Source organism: Oenanthe melanoleuca, chromosome 2 (assembly GCF_029582105.1).
Source record: "Oenanthe melanoleuca isolate GR-GAL-2019-014 chromosome 2, OMel1.0, whole genome shotgun sequence".
NCBI classification, from domain to species: Eukaryota; Metazoa; Chordata; class Aves; order Passeriformes; family Muscicapidae; genus Oenanthe; species Oenanthe melanoleuca.
The window spans coordinates 99,949,799-99,968,759 of NC_079335.1; the positions used below are offsets into that span (position 1 = coordinate 99,949,799).

The 18,961-nt window shown below is 39.5% G+C and overlaps 1 protein-coding gene across 1 annotated transcript in view; it reads left to right on the top strand.

Annotated features, from left to right (window-relative positions):
* The first annotated feature begins 549 nt into the window (after positions 1-549).
* CUL1 (cullin 1) overlaps positions 550-18,961 on the top strand; it is a 53,361-nt gene continuing 34,949 nt past the window's right edge. The window contains exons 1-2 of the mRNA XM_056483138.1: positions 550-628; positions 16,988-17,280. Of these exons, the coding sequence (XP_056339113.1) occupies positions 17,141-17,280 (140 nt within the window). The 5' untranslated portion in view covers positions 550-628; positions 16,988-17,140. The remainder of the gene's footprint in view (positions 629-16,987; positions 17,281-18,961) is intronic.

Consider the following 18,961-nt stretch of genomic DNA (forward strand, 5'->3'; position numbering starts at 1 on the left):
CTCCTTTTGACTTGCTCCAACAGCTCCATGTCCTTCTTATGTTGGAGACACCAGAACTGTACACAGCACTCCAGCTGGGGTCTCACCAGAGAAGAACAGAGGGGCAGAATTACCTCCCTCGCCCTGCTGGCCCCAATGCTGCTTTAGATGCGCCCAAGTTCGATTGGCTTTCTGGCCTGCGAGCTCACACTTTCCGGATCATGTTGAGTTTTTCACCAATCATCACTCCCAAGTCTTTCGGTTCATCCTTCAGCTCTTCAGGCACTGGGCAAACTTGGGGAGGGGTCGGAGCAATGACCCCTCGGGCAGGGCAGGGCAGGGCAGGGCAGGGCAGGGCCTGGCAGCCAAGGAGATGGCGGGCGGCCTCCCCCGCCGAGCAGCTGATGCGGGCGGGCAGGCTCCGCCAGAGGCCGAGGCCGAGCCCCGGCCCCACCGGGCCCTGCCGGCGCGGGCAGCCGTAGCCCCGCTTCCCCCGCCCGCCGTGAGCCGGGGCGGGGCGGCTGCGAGGGGCGGTGCCTCCGCGATCCCCGGGCCGCGCCGGGGGGAGGCGGCGGCGGCGGATCCGGGCCCGGCGGAGGCGGAAGGGGCGGGCGGATGTGGCCCTGACTCTGCGGGACGCGCGATGCTGGTGAGTGCGGGGAGGCCGCGGCGTTGTGTCGCAGCGAGGCCTGGCCCAGCGTGGCCTGGCCCGGCAGAACGCGCAGGCGGCGGCGCGGGGCCCGGCACTGAGTCACGCCGCGGGGAACGGGGGAAGGGGCGGTCGGGCCCGGCCCGTCCGCCTGCCTTTCTTCTCCCGGGCGCGCTCCCGACTCCGGAGCGCGGGGGCGGCGGTGGTGGCTGCCCGGCCCGCTTGTGGATCCGACCCCGGAGCCGCGGGCTGGGCCGGAACGGGGAGGCCGCGAACTGCGCACTCAGAACGCATCGCCCTCGTCGGGGTGCGGGAGCGCCCCGCTGGCTGCCCCGGCCCCGCAGGATCTGCCCGGCCGCCGGGGAGCTGCTCGCTCCTTCCCTCCCTCCGTCCTTCCCCGGCCTTCCCCCGTGACCGCGGCCCCCGCATGGCCAGGGCGCCTCTGTGGCTTCCCGTCCCGCCCCGGCGGCTCTCAGACCTCGGGCCCGTCCTCCCGCAGCCCTCGCTGTGCTCCCCTTGGCCCCGCGACTGCCCATCCCAGGCCCTGCTCGTCCCACGCCTCTGCCCTCTTTTTTCTCTGTGAGCTTTTGTCCGTAACCTCACTGGGCGCTGTTTTGGGGTGTTCACCTATTCTCTGTCCTCCCTGTCCTTTTATGTGCTGCTTCCTTTCACCCTCTTGTATCCCAGAAATCTCCATAGCCCTAGTGAACTCAGGTCTGTCTAGAAGCTTTTTGATTGTACTTAGACACATTGCCTAGTGCCCCCAGTATCATCGTGGCTGGGGGATGTTTGCCACAGTTCGTCTTTGTCAGCTTCTCTACATATCCTTGTTGCCACCTACTGTTGTGGCCTTACTGGAGGATGTGCCCCCTGTAATCTTCTGTTTGTCTATTTGTTGTCTCTATCCAGATGAGTAGTCCTGCATTTTTTGTTGTTTCAAATAACCAGCTCAGTTGTTTCCTAGTAACTTTGCCACTGCAAGCTGACTGTGTCCTGATTGGGATCCTTTCCATATCCTTTTTGTTTCTTCTTAAAGTTCTATTCCAGAACCGTCATTATCCCTGTTACCTTTCCTCTTCCAATTTTCTTCTTCCCAGTAACCATTTTCTTCACGGTTTTTTTGCCCTTCTGATCTCACTTTCCTGTCATTAAAACTTTTTTTGTGATATCACCTAATACTCTTGCACATACTCCTTTCCTTTGTAGATTTATATGCTATCTCCCATTCTTTGTGTTTAAATCCCCTACCTATGCCTTTGAGGGGAAAGGAATTTTACCCTAGGTTAGAATACTTATGTTCTGGTTTCAGCTGGCGTAATCACTAAAAGGGCAGAGTTTACTTACTTATTTTATCTTATTTTGTTTTGATTTTTTTTTTATTGACTTGTTAAGCAACCTTTCCCTTGGTATATGTGTTCATATATAATCACATACCTCAGTCTTAATATAGACACATGCACCGATGCTACTCAGGGAGAAAAAACTCTGTATTGGAAAACCTTTTGGCCAGACTGGGAGGAATGGTCCACGGGGGCCAGAAATATACCTAGTGGCTGCATAGCTTGAATTAGGCCAAATAATATTTTTAATACCATATTGTGAATTGGTACTTAGTTGATATGGAGTGTATTTGGGATATCTCCTCTTTCGGGAAGTAGTAAAATACTATAAAGGTACCACAATACGTAGTTTTTACTCACAATGAACTGCTGTAATGTTGTTTGTCGATAATTAGGTGTTCATGTGGCATCAACGTTTTGTGTTTCTGATGATGACTTGACCAGAAAGAGGTCTTTTCCATCTGCTTTGTAACTTCTTGTTTTTATTATTTGTTGTCCAACTTCTTATTTTGTGTTGTCTTAGCTGCTTTGGTTCTAAAGGTTGGTTACATTTCACAGTCATCTCATGACTACATATTTGAGGTGCAGTTTAAACGCTGGACACACTTGCCCCATGGAGGCATGGTGAACACATTTGATCTTGGGAGTAATTTGTACACCTAACTCTAGAATCCTGGTTCAGTGCCTTGCATTAACAATGTCTCTGGAGGAAACTTTCCATTGCTTATCCAGGGATCATGTAGAAGAGAGTGTTAATTTAGGCACCTAAATCAGGCATGTGCATTCTCCTCCTTGGCTGACAAAACTGTGGTGGTGTTGGTGGTTTAGCGAATTGACTTTTCTTCCACCTTACTCCTTTGTACGCTGGTTTAAACTGGCCTTAAAGCTTGGGCCTGTTACTGGAACTCTTGGCGTGAGAAAATCACATTGCTTTAATTTAAATAACCTAAGTTCATTTAAGCTAAATAAATGCACACCCTTATTTTGATACTGCTTTGGAGGTGCCTCTTTTTTGATTTAGCTTATTTGTAGTTTTGGTGGAAGTTCTTGGATTTTAGGTGTATTATTATGAAAACAATACTGAGTCCTTAGAGAAAGTTCTCAGATACTCAGCTTAGAAAGTGTTATCCTACAATTTACATGCTAAGATCTCAGAGTACTGCTTTTCATTTGTTGTGTTTCTTAGGTAGTACCTAGTTTTGTGTAGTATTTCAGTGGAGCCTAACTTAATGATGAGTCATATCCCAGATGCCAGTGGTTTCATGAATTTGGAATACCTGAAATCTTCTCTCTTGCCACGGAAGTTTGATTTTATTTTTTTTTAACTAATCAAAAGACCCACAAAATTCTAGTAAATGAAACAGCCTTTAAAGTTATTCCACTTGCACTTACACCACTCTCAACATCAAATATTTGTATTATGAGCATGAAGTGAGGCATTTCCTAGTAAGAGGTCAGTGTGTTACCAACTCTGCTGTTATGCTTCCCATGCTGTCCAACAGGGTCTGTCTCTGTGCATCAGAAGGAAAACAGGGCAGATGTCCCACTTGGATGGGATATCAGGAGGGTGTGCACAGCCTGCAGGTTGATACACTCTTCCTGCTACACAGACCTGGAAGAAAGAAGAGTATGGAAAACTTGGTCTTGGAAGTTCTGCATGTGCTTTAGGAATGCATGATCTTATTTTAAACAGAATACTTAGGTGCTAGCATGTTTTTTAGGTAAGAGTACTCTTGATCAATCAAGCTCTTGCTCTAATAGAAATATTCAGTTAACTGTATTTTTCAAGTTTATCTTCATGTAAAGAAGCAGTTGTTGGAACCAACATTTAGAGGTCTGGTTATAAATTATAATCTATACAGCATGTAAACTTTAAACTATGATTTTTTTGGGTTTGTTATGGAGACACTGAGTTTCCCTTGCTTGATAAAGGAGACTGTTCAGTAAGAAAATACAATGATTGGAAAATTATAGAGAGATGTGTAGCTTGTCTACATGAGTAACTTACTGCTTTATTGTAAGAGTCATAGTTTTTCAGTAGAACTACTACTAGAACACATTGAATACAAGAGTACATTGACTGTTCATGTTTCTACAGTGCTGCAGTCCAGATCTGTTAAAGACATGACTAAACAACTTGGTAATAAAATTGCTCTGTGCTGATGTGCCCTGCTATAGTGCTGTAACTTGTAGCCTTTAATATTACCACAGATTTAAACACTCATTCCATTATCCCAGCTCTAGAAAGAGCACTGTTTTAGGAGATGATCTGTGTCCCAGTGGGTACTTCTCTGTCAGTTTTTTTCTTTACCAACAGAACTTCTGTTGTCACAAGAGAGAACCTCTTCCTGTTGCTGCCTTATCTCTTATTATAAATGATACTAGTCAAAATCAAATTCATATTTTTTTAACTAAATCAAACATTGATTGCATTTGATTTTATTTAATGTAGTATTTTTCAAGTCTTTCTTTATCTATAAGCCATAGAAAAATGAATGAAGGCTACTGTGAAAATAGGAAAATAGTAATTTAATTTTGCACTTCAGGGAATGGGTATAGAGTCATATGTAAATTTTTGCCAGAGCTGATGTCTCTTTCTCTCCAAAATGGCACTCTTTCTTTGCCAGTTGTATCCTGAACTTGTAAAAATAGGCAGATGATTCTCACCCTCTGTTCTGCTCTCTGGTGACCCTTCCTGGAGCACTTCATCCAGCTCTTGGTGCCCAGCACAAGAAAGATGTGCACCTATTGGAGCAGATCTATGGGAGGGCCACAAAAGTGATCAGAGTGATGGAGCACCACTCCCATAGCTGAGAGCTGGGGTTGTTCAGCCTGGAGAAGATTCCAGGGAGACCTTACTGAGGCCTTCATTTGGTATATAAAGAGGGATTATGAGAAAGATGGAGAGAGACTTTTCACAAAGGCCTATGGTGACAGGACAAAGGACATAAATTTTAAATGGTAAGAGGGTAGACTTAGATTGGTTATAAGGAATTCTTTACTGTGGTGGTGGTGGTGAGGCATTGGATCAGGTTAACCAGAGAAGTTGTGGGAGCCCTATTTCTGGCAGTGTTCAAGGCCAGGTTAGATGGGACTTTGAGCATCCTGATCTAGTCCAAGATGTTTGTCTGTGGCAGAGGAGTGGTTACTGGGTGATATTTAAAGGTGCCTTTCAACCTAAACCATTTTATAGTTCTTGAATAAACAGTGTGACTTCAATGTGATGTTCTTCCAAAATTCCTTTGGATTGTTCTGATTTTGGAGTCAAAATATTCCCTGCTTTACTTTGTCTAGTGGATACAAGGCACTGCTTGACAGCAGGAGTAACAATAAAGGAATAAGAAATATATTTTCTCTGACATCTTTGTAGTTATGCACTAGATTTGAATATCAGTTCAATAGCATTGACTTCTGTTTTTCTTTAAATTAGAAGTACTTAAAGATGATATAAAATTCTCATTGTCTTTGTATTTCATTAGATTTGTTCTAGTTTACATTGCTGTATGTCTCAAGCTTGGTGTTATTGTGCAGAAGAAATGGATTTACATGTAGGATAGTGAGGATCATGATAGAAAGTTTCTGCAGTGCAAGGAGCTTCTTACTGTGCTCTGGTAATGTACTTATCTTTTGAAGACGTACATGTTTCTTCCATTTTATTGGAGACTGGTGGCTTTGCTACTGGAATCCAGATGTATTTGATTCATTGATATACAAGGCAGACTAAAGTGTAGTTTTTAAATTTGAAGCAGGGACCTACAAAAATTTGGGTTATTACTAAGGCAATTTCAGCCATAACTGAACTCAGAAACTGTGTAATTTTAGTATTCATTTGATGTAACTTGGCTTTTTGTTGCTCTGTGTTTCAGGCTGGACAATATCTTAATATGAGTTCAGAACTAAGGCTGGTGGTGTGACCTTAGTTCACCCTGTTTTGCGCTGTAATTTAAACTTAATTTTATATGTAAATTTGCAAGTTCCTCTAGTCTCACAGACAGTGGAGGCTGTCACTTGGAAGTTTTATCTAAAATGTTTGGAAGACTGCATTAGGGGAAAAAGAGGATTTTAGGAACTAGTTCTTTGTTTTTTAGCTATTAGTCTCTTCATCTTGCTTTTCATGGTAATAATTTCATGGGCAAATGCTCTGCTTGCTGTTGGGTAGCCAAAGGATAAACTTTCCACTGTACAGTTGAAAATGCTTTTTTAAGAATGTTTGCATTTTCTTAAGAAAACAGGCTATTCTATCACTCTTTTTTTCAGAGATAGCTTTGAAAAAGTTTTATTATTTCTGAAAGTGTGCCTATGCTAGGATGCCATCACTAATAGAAGTTGTATAAAATCAAAGCTTATATCCTTAAGTAGTTACATTGATTTTGTTAGATTCTAATGCAGGCTTAGCTTTAAAACTTAATGGTGCAAGCTTAATCAACAAGAGGGAGGATTTAAATGTGGCTATTAGGGATGTGTGTCAATTGTAACTTCTACAAAATTAAGCTAAATTGTTTCACTTCTATACCAAGGGTGCCTGCTGCAGTCATTAGAGATCAAAACTGATTAAAAATTTGCTGAAAATGATATTGAATTTAAGCAGAAGTAACTTTTTGTGAGATATTTTGTGAGATATAAATTCTTTGCTGTAAGTTAAGGATGCTAGAATTCAGACTTTGTAGTTGAACCAGAAAAATTATATACCAATCCCTTTCTAGATTTTAATGAGAAAGTTCTCAATTTTTCTTTGGGCTGACTGTATTTAGGCATCTGGAATGAAAGATATGAGTGGTGTACTGTTCATTGCCAATGCTGTTTGCAGCATTACACTACAGTATGAATCAAGATCACTAGCACGTATATCTGTGCACTTAATGCAGACACGATTTAAAACTAAAATACGAAAATAAAGAGGGAGCAGCTTTCATAGGTCATGATTTTGTCACATGCAGGAAATGAATGTAGGTAACTGCAACAGTCCTTGATTTATCCATTATTTGTCACTTCAGAATGAAACTTTAGTGTGAAGGTGAATATGGGAGGAAGCTCTTCAGTATTTAAGCTGTGCTCTTGTGGTACATTCAAATGTCTGAAAATATCAGACTGTTGTCAAGATCAATCAGTGTGACTGTCACCTTTATTTATAAATTGAAGTGGCAAACTGGATTGCCTTGATCAATACAGCTCTTGCACAAGAACTGAGAGGGAAGAAGTAAAATTAGCAAGCTCTTGCTAATCTGTGGAAGAGATTCCAGCCAGAAATATTTTTCACTTGTTAGCAACATGTTAATGGTTGTCTTAAAGTTATTGGTAAGAACTGCTGCCTTCCACGAGCATGGAAATACTCTGTGTTGAAATATTATTGCAGGTGAAGGTTCCTGTTTGTGTCTTTAACAGGGCGGTATGAAAGTGTATGTTGTGGTGCATTGAGTGCTTTATAATGTTGGGAGATTTGTGTTAGGGTTCAGAGGCCTGCCCTGGATGTTCTGGTGGAGGTCATGCTGTGTCTGAAGCAAACTGTAAGACAACACTAATGTTTTTTTGGTGGATATCTGTAGGATTATGATGTTTTAGCTTATTAAGCTGGATTTAGTTGAAGTTTTGTTGTCTGATAAGATCTTTTGGGAAAACAGTTGTATGGAAGAGTTGTCCATGCAGGATCATTAAGGTCTCTAAACTAGCCCAAGGTATTTAACTTTTTGTCTTTCTAAGAAAACAAGGTATATTACTCTGTCTTCACCTTAGCACGTTGGGTATCTAGCAATTTTCATGGCTTGTCCTCCTTCATTTTCCTTTCCTGCATCTTCCTGTCTGATTCAAGAAGTGAATCTTCATGTGCATTGTCCTTCATTATTTATGTTTATTTGGGTTTTATTGGGCTTTGTTTAGTCTTTTGCTTTCTTGTTTGTTTTTTACGCAGGTTGTATCATATATATGATTTAAGCCAGAGAGAAAGTGGGAATACTCAAGGGTCTTTATCTTATTGTGGTGGCTTGACCCTGGCTGGATGCCGGGTATCCACCAAAGTCCATCCATCACTCCCCTCAAGTAGACAGAGGAGGAAAAATACAATGAAAGGCTTGAGTTGAGACAGGGACAGATCTCTCATTGATTACTATCATGGGCAAAACAGACTGGACTTGGGCAAATTGCTTGAATTTATTATTAATCAAAATCAGAGCAGGTTAAGGAAAAGTAAAACAAATTTTTAAAACACATTCCCTCCACCTCTCCCTACTTCTTGGGTTCTACCTCCTCCCCACCAGCAACAGAGGGAGACAGGGGCTGCGGTATGGTGAGTTCACCACAGGCTGTTTCTACCACTGCTCAGGGAGAAGAGTCCTTCCCCTGCTCTGACATGCTCCCCTCCCACGGGAAACAGTTCTCCACAAACTTATCTTGCATGAATCCTTCCCATAGGCTACAGTGCTTCATGGACTGCTTTGATGTGGGCCTCTTTCCACAGGGTGCAGTCCTCCAGGCACAGCCTGCTCCAGCGTGGGTTCCCCACAGGGTCATAACTCTTGCCAGGAAATCTGCTCCAGCATAGGCTCCTCTCTCCATGGGTTTGCAGGTCCCTGCCAGAAGTCTGCTCCAGTGTGGGATTCCCGTGGGCTCACAGCCTCCTTTCAGGCATCCACCTGCTCTGACATGGATCTCCTCCATGGGCTGCAGGTGGAAATTTCCACCCCTGTGGACTTCCATGGTCTGCGAGTGAGTCTCTACATCCCTGTGGTCCTCCACGGACTGCAGGGGCGCAGCTGTTTTACCATGGTTTTCACACAGGCTGCAGGGGAATCTCCACTCTGGTGCCTCGTCCTCCACTGACCTTGGTGTCTGCAGAGTTTGTCTCACATATTCTCATTCCTCTCTTCTCTGAGTGCAATTACATCTCTGTAATAATTGATTTGCCTTCTTAAATATGTACTCACAGAGATGTTACTGCCATCTCTGGTTGGCACAGCCTTGGCCAGTGGCAGATCCATCCTGGAGCCAACTGACATTGGCTTTCTTGTCCTTGGGGGAAGCTACACCCAGCTTCTTACAGAAGTCTCCCTTGTAGCCTCCCCCCCACCACTACCAAAAGCTGGTCGCACAAACCCACTACACTTCTGTAAAATTTTATTCCTTTCCCTTCAGTGCACTCATATCTTGACTTGACTATCTTTGTTCGTCAGATCTGCAGCATTCTTTTTTCCAAGGTGTAAAAGCTGAGCATAATCAGTGTTTGAAGAAGCTATGAAACACCTCAAATGCAGGTTCAGTTAATAAATACTGTAGTGTCTCCCTCCTGTTTTTGACACAGGAATATTCAAGACCTTACATTCAAAAGGATATTTAGGTTTAGGAGCAATCTACAAACTTTGTACATAAGGATTACTTCATCAATAGCAAAGTGAACTCTCTGAAGCTGGCCAAGCAAAACTTGAAAAGTTTTACCTATATAGTACTTAAGGATGTAGTCCCTTGCACTGTTTTCCAAATTGATGTTGATGCGGTAAAACAACCATGAAACTTATTGTTGATTGGATTCTAAATATTGACCAGGGTTTACTTTGGCTGGAATTGCAAGAGGGAGAGTTTGCTTGTGTAGAATACAACAGCTAACCTTGTCGAGTCTAGATATAGCCTTTGTTCATGAGGCAGCATGTATATGTTGGGGATTGGTATGGGTTATTTGGATTTTTTTGTATTAGCTATGGCCTTATTGCAGGGAGATACCTGTCAAAAGCTGCTGAAATTGTTTGTTTGAGGAAGACAAAGAAAAAGCTGCAAGGAAGAAATGAAGAAAGAATGTTAAGGAGCTGGTAAAATAATAGGCAAAGAGAAGGGGAAAAGTGGCACACTCCAAGTTTCTTGGTTTTCTTCTGAGGAATAGTTATTGATATTTTAGAAAAATCCTTGTATTCAGGCCTACAGATAAACCACAGCAGTTAAAACACTTTTAGTGAACACAATCATGGATAATTTAGGTACATAAGAGAAGTGTGATAACTGCAAGTCCAAGTAACTGCCATATATTGTGTTTAAATTTGAACATAAAAATGAATTTTAGTCTTTCTAGCTGTGAAGAACATGTCCAGGCTTTGCTTTATTTTTTCAGCTGGCAACTTCTCATTGGCACATGAAGTAATGTAGGAGTGTATTAATTACTGTGCTTTAGATATCATTGATCAGAGCTGTAAAACACAGAGGAGGGAGTGTGGGGAGGACACTGAAGCCCTAATGAAGTCATTGTTAGGGAAGTACAGTATTAACCACCCAAAATCTACACCAAATTTGCACAACTTGGTCTTAAATTACTGCCAAATTACACATACTTGCTTCTGCGTTTTTTTTTTTAATGCTGCACAGAATTTTTTACCACCCAAAGACAACTTCTGGAAGGGAGGAATGCATGCATACATCTCTGCCTTTTCTCATAATGGACTGAATTTAACTTCCTTGAAAATGAGATGAGCTAAAGCTTTTCACACTCCATGTAGCTCTGTGTTGTGTAATAATACAGAGGAACTGAACATTGTAATTTTTGTAATTTGTCTCTTAAATATCTTTATTGAAAAGAGAGAAAAAAATCTAGACTTTCTCTTCTGGTACTGATTTCTAGAATAACCATTTTTTACAATAGTTGTGTCATTTTGCTGGGACACAGTGAAAATGTCTGCTATAGACAGATTCTCTGGATGTTGATTAATTGCACATTTGCAGCATGTGAAGTGCTAAGGACATTGTGCTTGTTCCTAGTCTTGCTTTAAGGATTGTGTCATGTGAATTGCATAAACTGTCTACCTAGCTTATGGCCTTTATATTTAGTGGCCTAAAATAATTCTGGACAGAAATGTGAGTGCTGTATAATGTTGCATGCAGGAGCATGGCTCAACTAAGCAGTGTTACAGTTTAGAGCTCATGATGCTAACCTCAGCTGAGTCAAGTAAATACAAAATTAATTTGCAGGTACATGGATATGAAAGGTGTGTTTGAAATCCTAAATTGTGAGTGCAAGTGATTATAGGGACAAAATAGAAATACTTCTCGTCTCTTTCTGTTCCATCAGACAAATATATTCTAGAATGGAGGTTGCATCCTTTAGGAGTCAAGAGGCATTTTTCAACCTGGAAAAACAATTCAAAGAAATAGCTTATAAATTGCAAAGGCAAAGAAGTAAAAGGTGAAAACAAACAAATTTTAAATTCCCCTGCCTTATACTTAAATACTTATATAAGTATATACCCATATAAGTATACAAATATGTAAGGCTCCCAGCACTTATATCTAATTAATCATGTAGATTGTATCTTACAGGCTTACTCCACAGCAGTGGAGGGAGGTATATTGTTCTTAGCTATGTACTTAGAATTTGCATGCCTTTTTCAAAAGGTGTTTGCATGACTTCAAGAAGAATCTTGAGCCTGATTTGTAGGCTGGATCATTGTAAGTGTCCTTCCTATCTCTAAAACTGTCCATTTTTGGTAAGAGAGGATATACAAATACTGAATAGACTACTTTGGTTGCAAGAGGGGTTTGCATTATTTTTTTGGTATGTTTTGTATCAAGCTTAATGCTGAAAAAATAGGTGTACCTTTGGATGGGTATTGCAAGGCAAAAACTTGCAAAATATTTTGATGTGGTAATACCTAAGGGGGACTTCAACTGTAGCCATTTTGAAATTTATGTCAGAGCATAAACTAGCATGAAATGTTTGAAGTTGTTTTTAAAATAATATAAGGACAATAACACAACTTGTGCTAGACCAAAGGTAGTGTTTGGTGTGCTTCTGTTTCAGTTTTTTAAAAATGCTTATGTGCTTGTATCATATAGTGTTCAATCAGTATTGAATATTTTGGGTAACCTGAGTAGTCTCCTTGGCTCCATGAAGAGACTTTGAGAGAGTAAAACTGATCAGCAACCTTATTGAGTGTTGCTGTTTGGTGAGTACAGGAGCATCTGATGAATTTCTGGATCAGACTTGCTGAAATACAGAAACAGGAGAGTAGAATAAAGGAAGTTAAAGGAGTTGGACTGGAAAAATGTGGAGAAAAAAGTTTACCAAGAAGAATTTCATTCTGCATTTTTAAGAGAGTGACTGTACTAAATTTTGTCATTTTCCTTGACTTTTAAAGCAGATATTAAACTTTTATTATGCTTTATTCTTTCAGCCCTGAGGGCTGATATTTTGCTTTTAGTAGCCATTACAGCGAGCATGGTCACCACACCAATTTTTCTGAAATATACCAATCTGCAGCCGCTGTCCAAATGAACTAACACTGTACTCTTGTTACTGGAGGACTTGCATTCAGTTTTAGAAAAGGGATTTGAGGCAGTGTATAGAGGTGAAATTCCTACTTTCAATACACATACTTGTGAACTTTGGAAACTTCATAATGCTGAAGGTTTTTGAACTGATTTTTAGTCGCATTCATTCCACCCTAGCTTATTAGTGAAATTTGCGTCTCTTCCCCAGTGGGTTTGGGTTTGACTAAAACCAGTCACTTAAACTCATGCTATTAGACATTACAAGAATATTCTCCTCATATTTGAAATTAGAAAAGATACAAAACAAGTCTAGAGATTGTGCCTCTTTATTGCGTCTTTAAAACAGCATTGTCTGGGCTCTTGGGTCAGCTGGGAAGCCTTTCTCTGAACCCGTAAGCTCTTACTGTGCAAGAAGCTGACAAGTTCAAATTCTATCTAATTACTGAAGTAAGCTATTTTGAAGTATCTAATTTAGAAATAAGGGGTTGTGGGAGGGCAACAGGTGATGCACAGGCCTTGGAGCTGTAAAGCTGAAAGTTGTGTTGCGCTAAGATGTAAAAATTAGGTATTTGCTCCAGCAGATGGCTTAGGATGCTGAAAATCTGATGGGGTTTATTACGTTCTTTAGATAAAAGTAGGATTAACTTACACATTTTCCTGAAGGCCTCTTCAGGCATGCACATAGTTTTCCAAAGAGGTGGGATATCTAAAAAATAGTCTTTATTATTAGATTATCAATAAAAACAAGCCCAGTGTTTTCTAATGTAATGTGTTCCTTTGCATATGAGGTTTATCTGTCATGATGTGTTTCCCCAAGTAATGAAAAAGAGGGAGTAAGATTTCTTTTAAGTCCTTTGAGGCTGTTTTAAAATTTTGGCAGAAGTGTTACTACCTTTTGTTTGGACTGTTTTCATTGCAGTACTTGAGTGCAGGGTTGAAAGATTTGGTGGCATTGAATAATATCATCCTGCTGCATCAAATTGTGCATATATTGCCTGGAAACTGCAGGGAGAAACTGTATGAGAAATATCATACAAATATAGCTGCTCCTGAAGCTGTAATATATTTATAATGAAGTTTGGTTCTCTGGTCCAAAGCTACAGAGTGGACGTTGCAACTCAGGCAGCTGGTTTTATCCTTGAAGCAGGTCATCAGCAGGTCTGATCTGTTTGGGTGAGAAAGCACAGTAATGATCGTGTCAAGACCAGCTTGTGCATAGTCCTGCCAAGAGCCCTTTGCAAGAGAGAGATCTCACTGATTTTAAGGTCATGACTTAATGATGAGGTTTTAATTCAGACAGTTGCGTACAGCCTGGGCACAGAGAAATCTGGCTTAAGAATTCTCTCCCTCTTTTTTGCAATTGGGATGTTGGGTGAAGAGATGCAGCATAACTGTGGCCTTGATTTGACCTTCAAGAATTGTTTGCCTAGGAAAGGTTTTTTGTGCATGTGAATCAGAATAATGGCACTTTTCACATGAAATAGAATTTCAAATGTTTGTGTATAATAACAACTGTGCCAAGTAACAAAGCTTTGTGTTACCCCTGGTCTTTTTATAAATTTAATACTATAGTTTAGTTTATCTATTAAGTACGAATATATATTTTTCTAAATATGCTTTTGTAGTTAAAGTATTCTTATGTATTGAAATTTTATTCTTGTTAAAGTAATACATTAATAATTACCTTTTTATTTTTCTGCACAAGACTAAATCTGAAAAAAATTGATAGTAGCTTATAGAATTAGTGATCTATTGCTCTATTTTCTGTTTATTAACCAGTTTGTTTGAGTCCAGGAAGTTAGTGAGACGGTACTGTCATTCTGTATTTATGTGTTTAATTGCAAAATTCAAATTGGAAGCCAGCCAAAGGATAGTGAGGTAGTATCAAATACAGTGGAATTATGACTTATACAGAGTATTTTTTATATAGTGGACTGCATGAGAAAATAAAAACCAAAGTTAAATTCTTTTTCATAGTGTTATTTTTAATAGCTACATCCTGACTTAAATACAGACGTTTACTTTAGGGGAAGGGGAAAATTAATAAAGTGTGAATGAGGAACACCTTGAGTTGAAAAGATTTTGGGAAAAATGTGATATTCATAGATGCACTAGGGTTCATAGGGTTAATTAGAGAGTTAAATATTTCTAGCATCATAGAGGGAAAAACTGAACATCTGCTAGTTATGCTTTCTGCTAGTTAGCAAGGGGTTGGCTTTTTGTTAGAAGCTCTTATACAGCAATTAAGTGTTTTGTATTAGGTACACCAAAACGTTTTTACACAAATGCACTCTAACCCCAGGCTGCTTGCTCTTGGCAGAATAATGAGTGACAGTTGGTTAATTCTTACACATACTGCAGTTTTTGTGGGGTTGCAGATTTAGAACTGTGTGCTAGACTTAAGAAACTGAAGTGTTTCTGCTCTCCTGGATTGTAGACATTGAGTTAATTTTCTTGCTTTTATCGTGACACTGACTAAGGATCACAGTCCAAGACTGTTGGGTGTGTAACATGCACAGAGTATTTCCCTTGCAGTGGAGGTGAATGGCCACTTGTAGACCTTTGTTCTTCCTGGCTTTTGTTGCTCAGTCCTGAAAGTCTATTGTCAGTTGTACTGCAGCAGGTTCGATTTCCAGAAATTAAAGAAGTTTAAATACAAGCAAGGTATGATCTAGATAATGCACATCAGCATTATGATGCCTGATCGTCATGTGTTTTTAATAAGTAGCTTGCTGTAATTAGAGAAACAAAAATGGCAGGGTTGAATTTTAGGCCTGTGTTTTCTAAGATGTATGTTGATAGAATTCCTACTTTTCCTTCTAATCCTCTGAGTAACTGTTTCCCGTGTAAAAAAGAAAACAAGCTATATAATCAGTTGTATGTCAGATTAAAATGAGACAGTACTTGTTGCTGAGACTCACATAATGAAAATACTTCTTGGTACTTTTACATAGAGTTTGAGATTTAAATGTGTATGGGTGATGGGAAAGCAAAGGACTATGAGAAGTGGTAATTTCTGTGTTACTGTACTAAGATAGTCATTGACTGAAGAGAATGAAAAAATGTCTCTATCTCCGCTGGTTTTTTAGGGTCCAGAAGAAAAGGCAGAAGAGAACTTCAGGTATTTGGGTGGAGGTCAGGGTATAACAGAACACTTAATCTTCAAAACTCTATGAAGCCTGAAGTGAAACATAGAATAGCCTAGAAGTATGACTTAATGGTAGGTCCTGAAGGAATATATTTTATTTTCTATTGCTCGCGAGATCAAGAAAAAATAATAGGATTTATTTGGTCTCAGTCTAGACTGTTCTTGAAATTACAGAAAGATTCATGTGAGCTTTGGATGACAGATTTATCATAAAACTGTATTATCTGTAGAAAAATGGAAAGCCATAAGTTTCACTGTGGTTTGAGAATTCCAGTCAATGAGCAGGTGCAGAATGACAGAGTGGTTTGGGCTGGAAGGGATAGTCTAGTCTCCTAGTCTTGGGCAGGGACACTTTCCACTAGATTAGGTTGCTTAAAGCTCCTTTCAACATGGCCTTAAACACTGCCAGAGTCAGGCATTTGCAACTCCTCTGAGCAGCCTGTTCCAGTGTCTCACCACCACCATCACAGTAAAGAATTTCCTCCTTATATCCACTCTGAATCTCTTTTTTGGACCCTCTTTTAATTTAAAACTATTGATCCTTCTCCTGCAACTACAGTTGCTAGTAAAAAGTCCTTCTCCATCTTTATTATAAGCTCTCTATATGAATGGAAAGATACCAGTAATATTAAGTTGATCCTGACTTAGTACAATTCCCACATTTGTGGGCTAATCTTTTACATTGTCATTTTCTGGTATGTTCTTAATTTTGTTACTGTGGAGGATAAGACATTTTAAAATTGCAAATATATTTTTATGGATTTGTGTGAAAATAGATCTTCTCTGCCTGATGTTTTCAGTGGGCCTTTCCAGGTGAATGTGTTCCTTCTCCATAATATCATAAGACTGATTAATTGCTAGCTATCTTTTCACTATGTCCCGAACTTTGTGTACCTAAAACTCATGGGAGTAGTGCATTTTCTTACATTCTGATTGTTTTGTTCACAATTCATTCAATACTTATTCTCTGTACTTCAGTTAGTAGTTCTTTCTTCCCACTGTTACTGATTGTAGGTTCTCTTGCTGGTCAAATGACATTGAAGGAAGTGGTGTTTTTCTGCTTAGCGAAGAAATTAATATAAACATATACTTTCCAGATAGAAAAATTCACTACTACCAAAATGCCTTGGCCTTTCAGGGTACCTGTAATAGAATCTTAAGTCTGAAAAAGTTATTGATAACTGAAGAAAAAGTTATTTGTAATATCTTCTGGTTAATCTTTGATAACCTGTAAGGATGTTAAACAGTGAGCTACCACAAAACCCAGTGCTGCTCAGAAGTACTGAGTTTTTATGTTGAATGGGAAGGAATTATTTACACTTGCTGGTAAATAGTGTCTGCTGCTTGGAAAGCTTCTTACCGTTATGTTTTATTATTACCATTAGGGTTTTGTTGTCAGCTGTGCTGATCTAAGTACCTACAGTCTTTGGATAACTCTTGGTACTGAATGTCTAATTTTGTAGTAAATTGTTGAATTGCAAAATTATTCCTTGGTTTTGGTATTTCACATCTTAAGATGGATTTTTCACCTGTGTAAATGACAATATTTCAATGAAATAATAAATTTCATATCTTTAGTGTGGATAAATTTGGACAGTCATGTAACGTATATGTTTTTTTTTCCTATTGCAGGTTATCTTCCTGGGAAACATCATTTTTTGTGTGTAAAGAATATCTTGCTGAGTTGCTGCAACTGAGTTTAGAATGTTACTTGACTTGTGATTCTGATGGAGGAATAACAAGAGCTCAGGCTGCTGCACTGGAAGACTTTACAGGAAATACAAAATGTCATCGAATAGGAGTCAGAACCCGCATGGACTTAAACAGATTGGTCTCGACCAGATATGGGATGACCTAAGAGCTGGAATTCAACAGGTTTACACCAGACAAAGTATGGCAAAATCCAGATACATGGAACTCTACACGTATCCTAGTGCCTATGATAGTTAATACTTTCACTGCTGGTAAATTAGAGATAGCTTTTTACTTTTTTAGACACAAAATTGTTCCAAAATTGTTTCACTTAATGATTTTCAAGAATGCATGGTTTTGTTTTGAAGGCCTTTTCTATTTAATATCGCTGGCAAATAGCGGGAATATTCTGTTGTCTGGAAAATGGGCTTCCATAATTATTAAGGCGATCTCTGTATTTCAGGTTTGATTACTATTATCTTTAATAGAGCACATGTTTAAAGAGGTTTTATTAGTAGGTCAAATTTTGAGTCCACAATACATACAAAGAAAACATAAATTCTTCTTTTTTCTGTTAGTCTTTGGCATTATACTTCAGGTCTTACTGATAATCATGTCCAGTTACATGGAAATTTTTCATTTGTCATTCTCTATAATAATACTTCACTTTCATCTTGATTGTGTAATTTTCCACCTGGAGTGAGAATGTCTCCAATGGATTTTGCTTTAATTCCTAGCTTACATGGGAGAGCTGTTTTCCAGCATCTCCCCATTCTGAGTGTTTTTATAAGACGCTGGAAGGGTGTTACCCTCCTTGTAGAAATGTGCTGAGGTACTGTTTGGAAGATTGTAGGTAACTTGTTTCTGTTGGGTAGTGTATAAGGATTTTTTAAAACTAATTTGAAGGAGAAATGTGTCTCATGTCTTATAGCTTCGGTGTTTGACTTTAGGACTTTGAGAAAGGAAATTCTTTTTTATTTTACCTATAACGTGGCATGTAATTGATTTGATGACCTTTGTTTTGCATCTTTTTTTTTGCCTTTACTCTTGTAACCTTGTATTTCTCAGCACTGTTTAAGAAGGTGGTGGTTCTACACACTTTGCTGTACATATGATAAAAATGATGACTGAAGATATTTCCTATCATTAAGTAGTTTTGCTGTTTTTCTGTATCAGTATTTAGAGTTGGGTTTTTTTAACGAAGTTATTATTCTGAATTAGTTTCTATAGCTGTTGCTGGCACTGATTTGGAATTGCAGCATATAAAATCTTAGTCTCTATTGATTTTTTTGAAAGGATAGAACTTTTATAAAAGAAAGAGGAGCTTGAAGGCTATAAACTAGTCAATTCTGTAGTTCCCTGGACTTTCTAAGGAGGTAGAAAAGTTTTTCTGTACATGTAACATTAGTATTAACATATAATCTTCTCAATCTGTGCCTGCAGAATCCATGCTCCAGTGTGGTAGGAGAAGCCCTGAGCAGCCTGCTGAGTGTTTCTAGGATACTTCTTTAATAGTGATGGAAAGATGAAATAACATTTGCTTAGGGTCAGAACTTTTCCTAAGATTTAAAATTAGTGATTTCTTGCAGCACTAGGTTCAACATTGGTTTTGACTCAGTGAAACAAGTTGAAGTCTTTTGAAAAAAGTTGAATGTCTGATAGAAATTAGACATCTTAGAACCTTGGAATTTTGTCTTCTGAGTGCCTTTTAATATATTCTTGTTTGTGAGGTCTGTTAAGCAGGACAGCTGAAGACTAAGTACTGATTATAATGGTAATGGTAAAACTGGCTTTTTCCCCTTTCCTGATGTTTTCAAAGATGCTCAGAATGAAGCTATAAAAGGGATATGCAGTCTCTTAGTTACTCATTTCCTCCTTGCTTCTGCTTCAAGGAGTTGTTGGTTCAGAAATAAG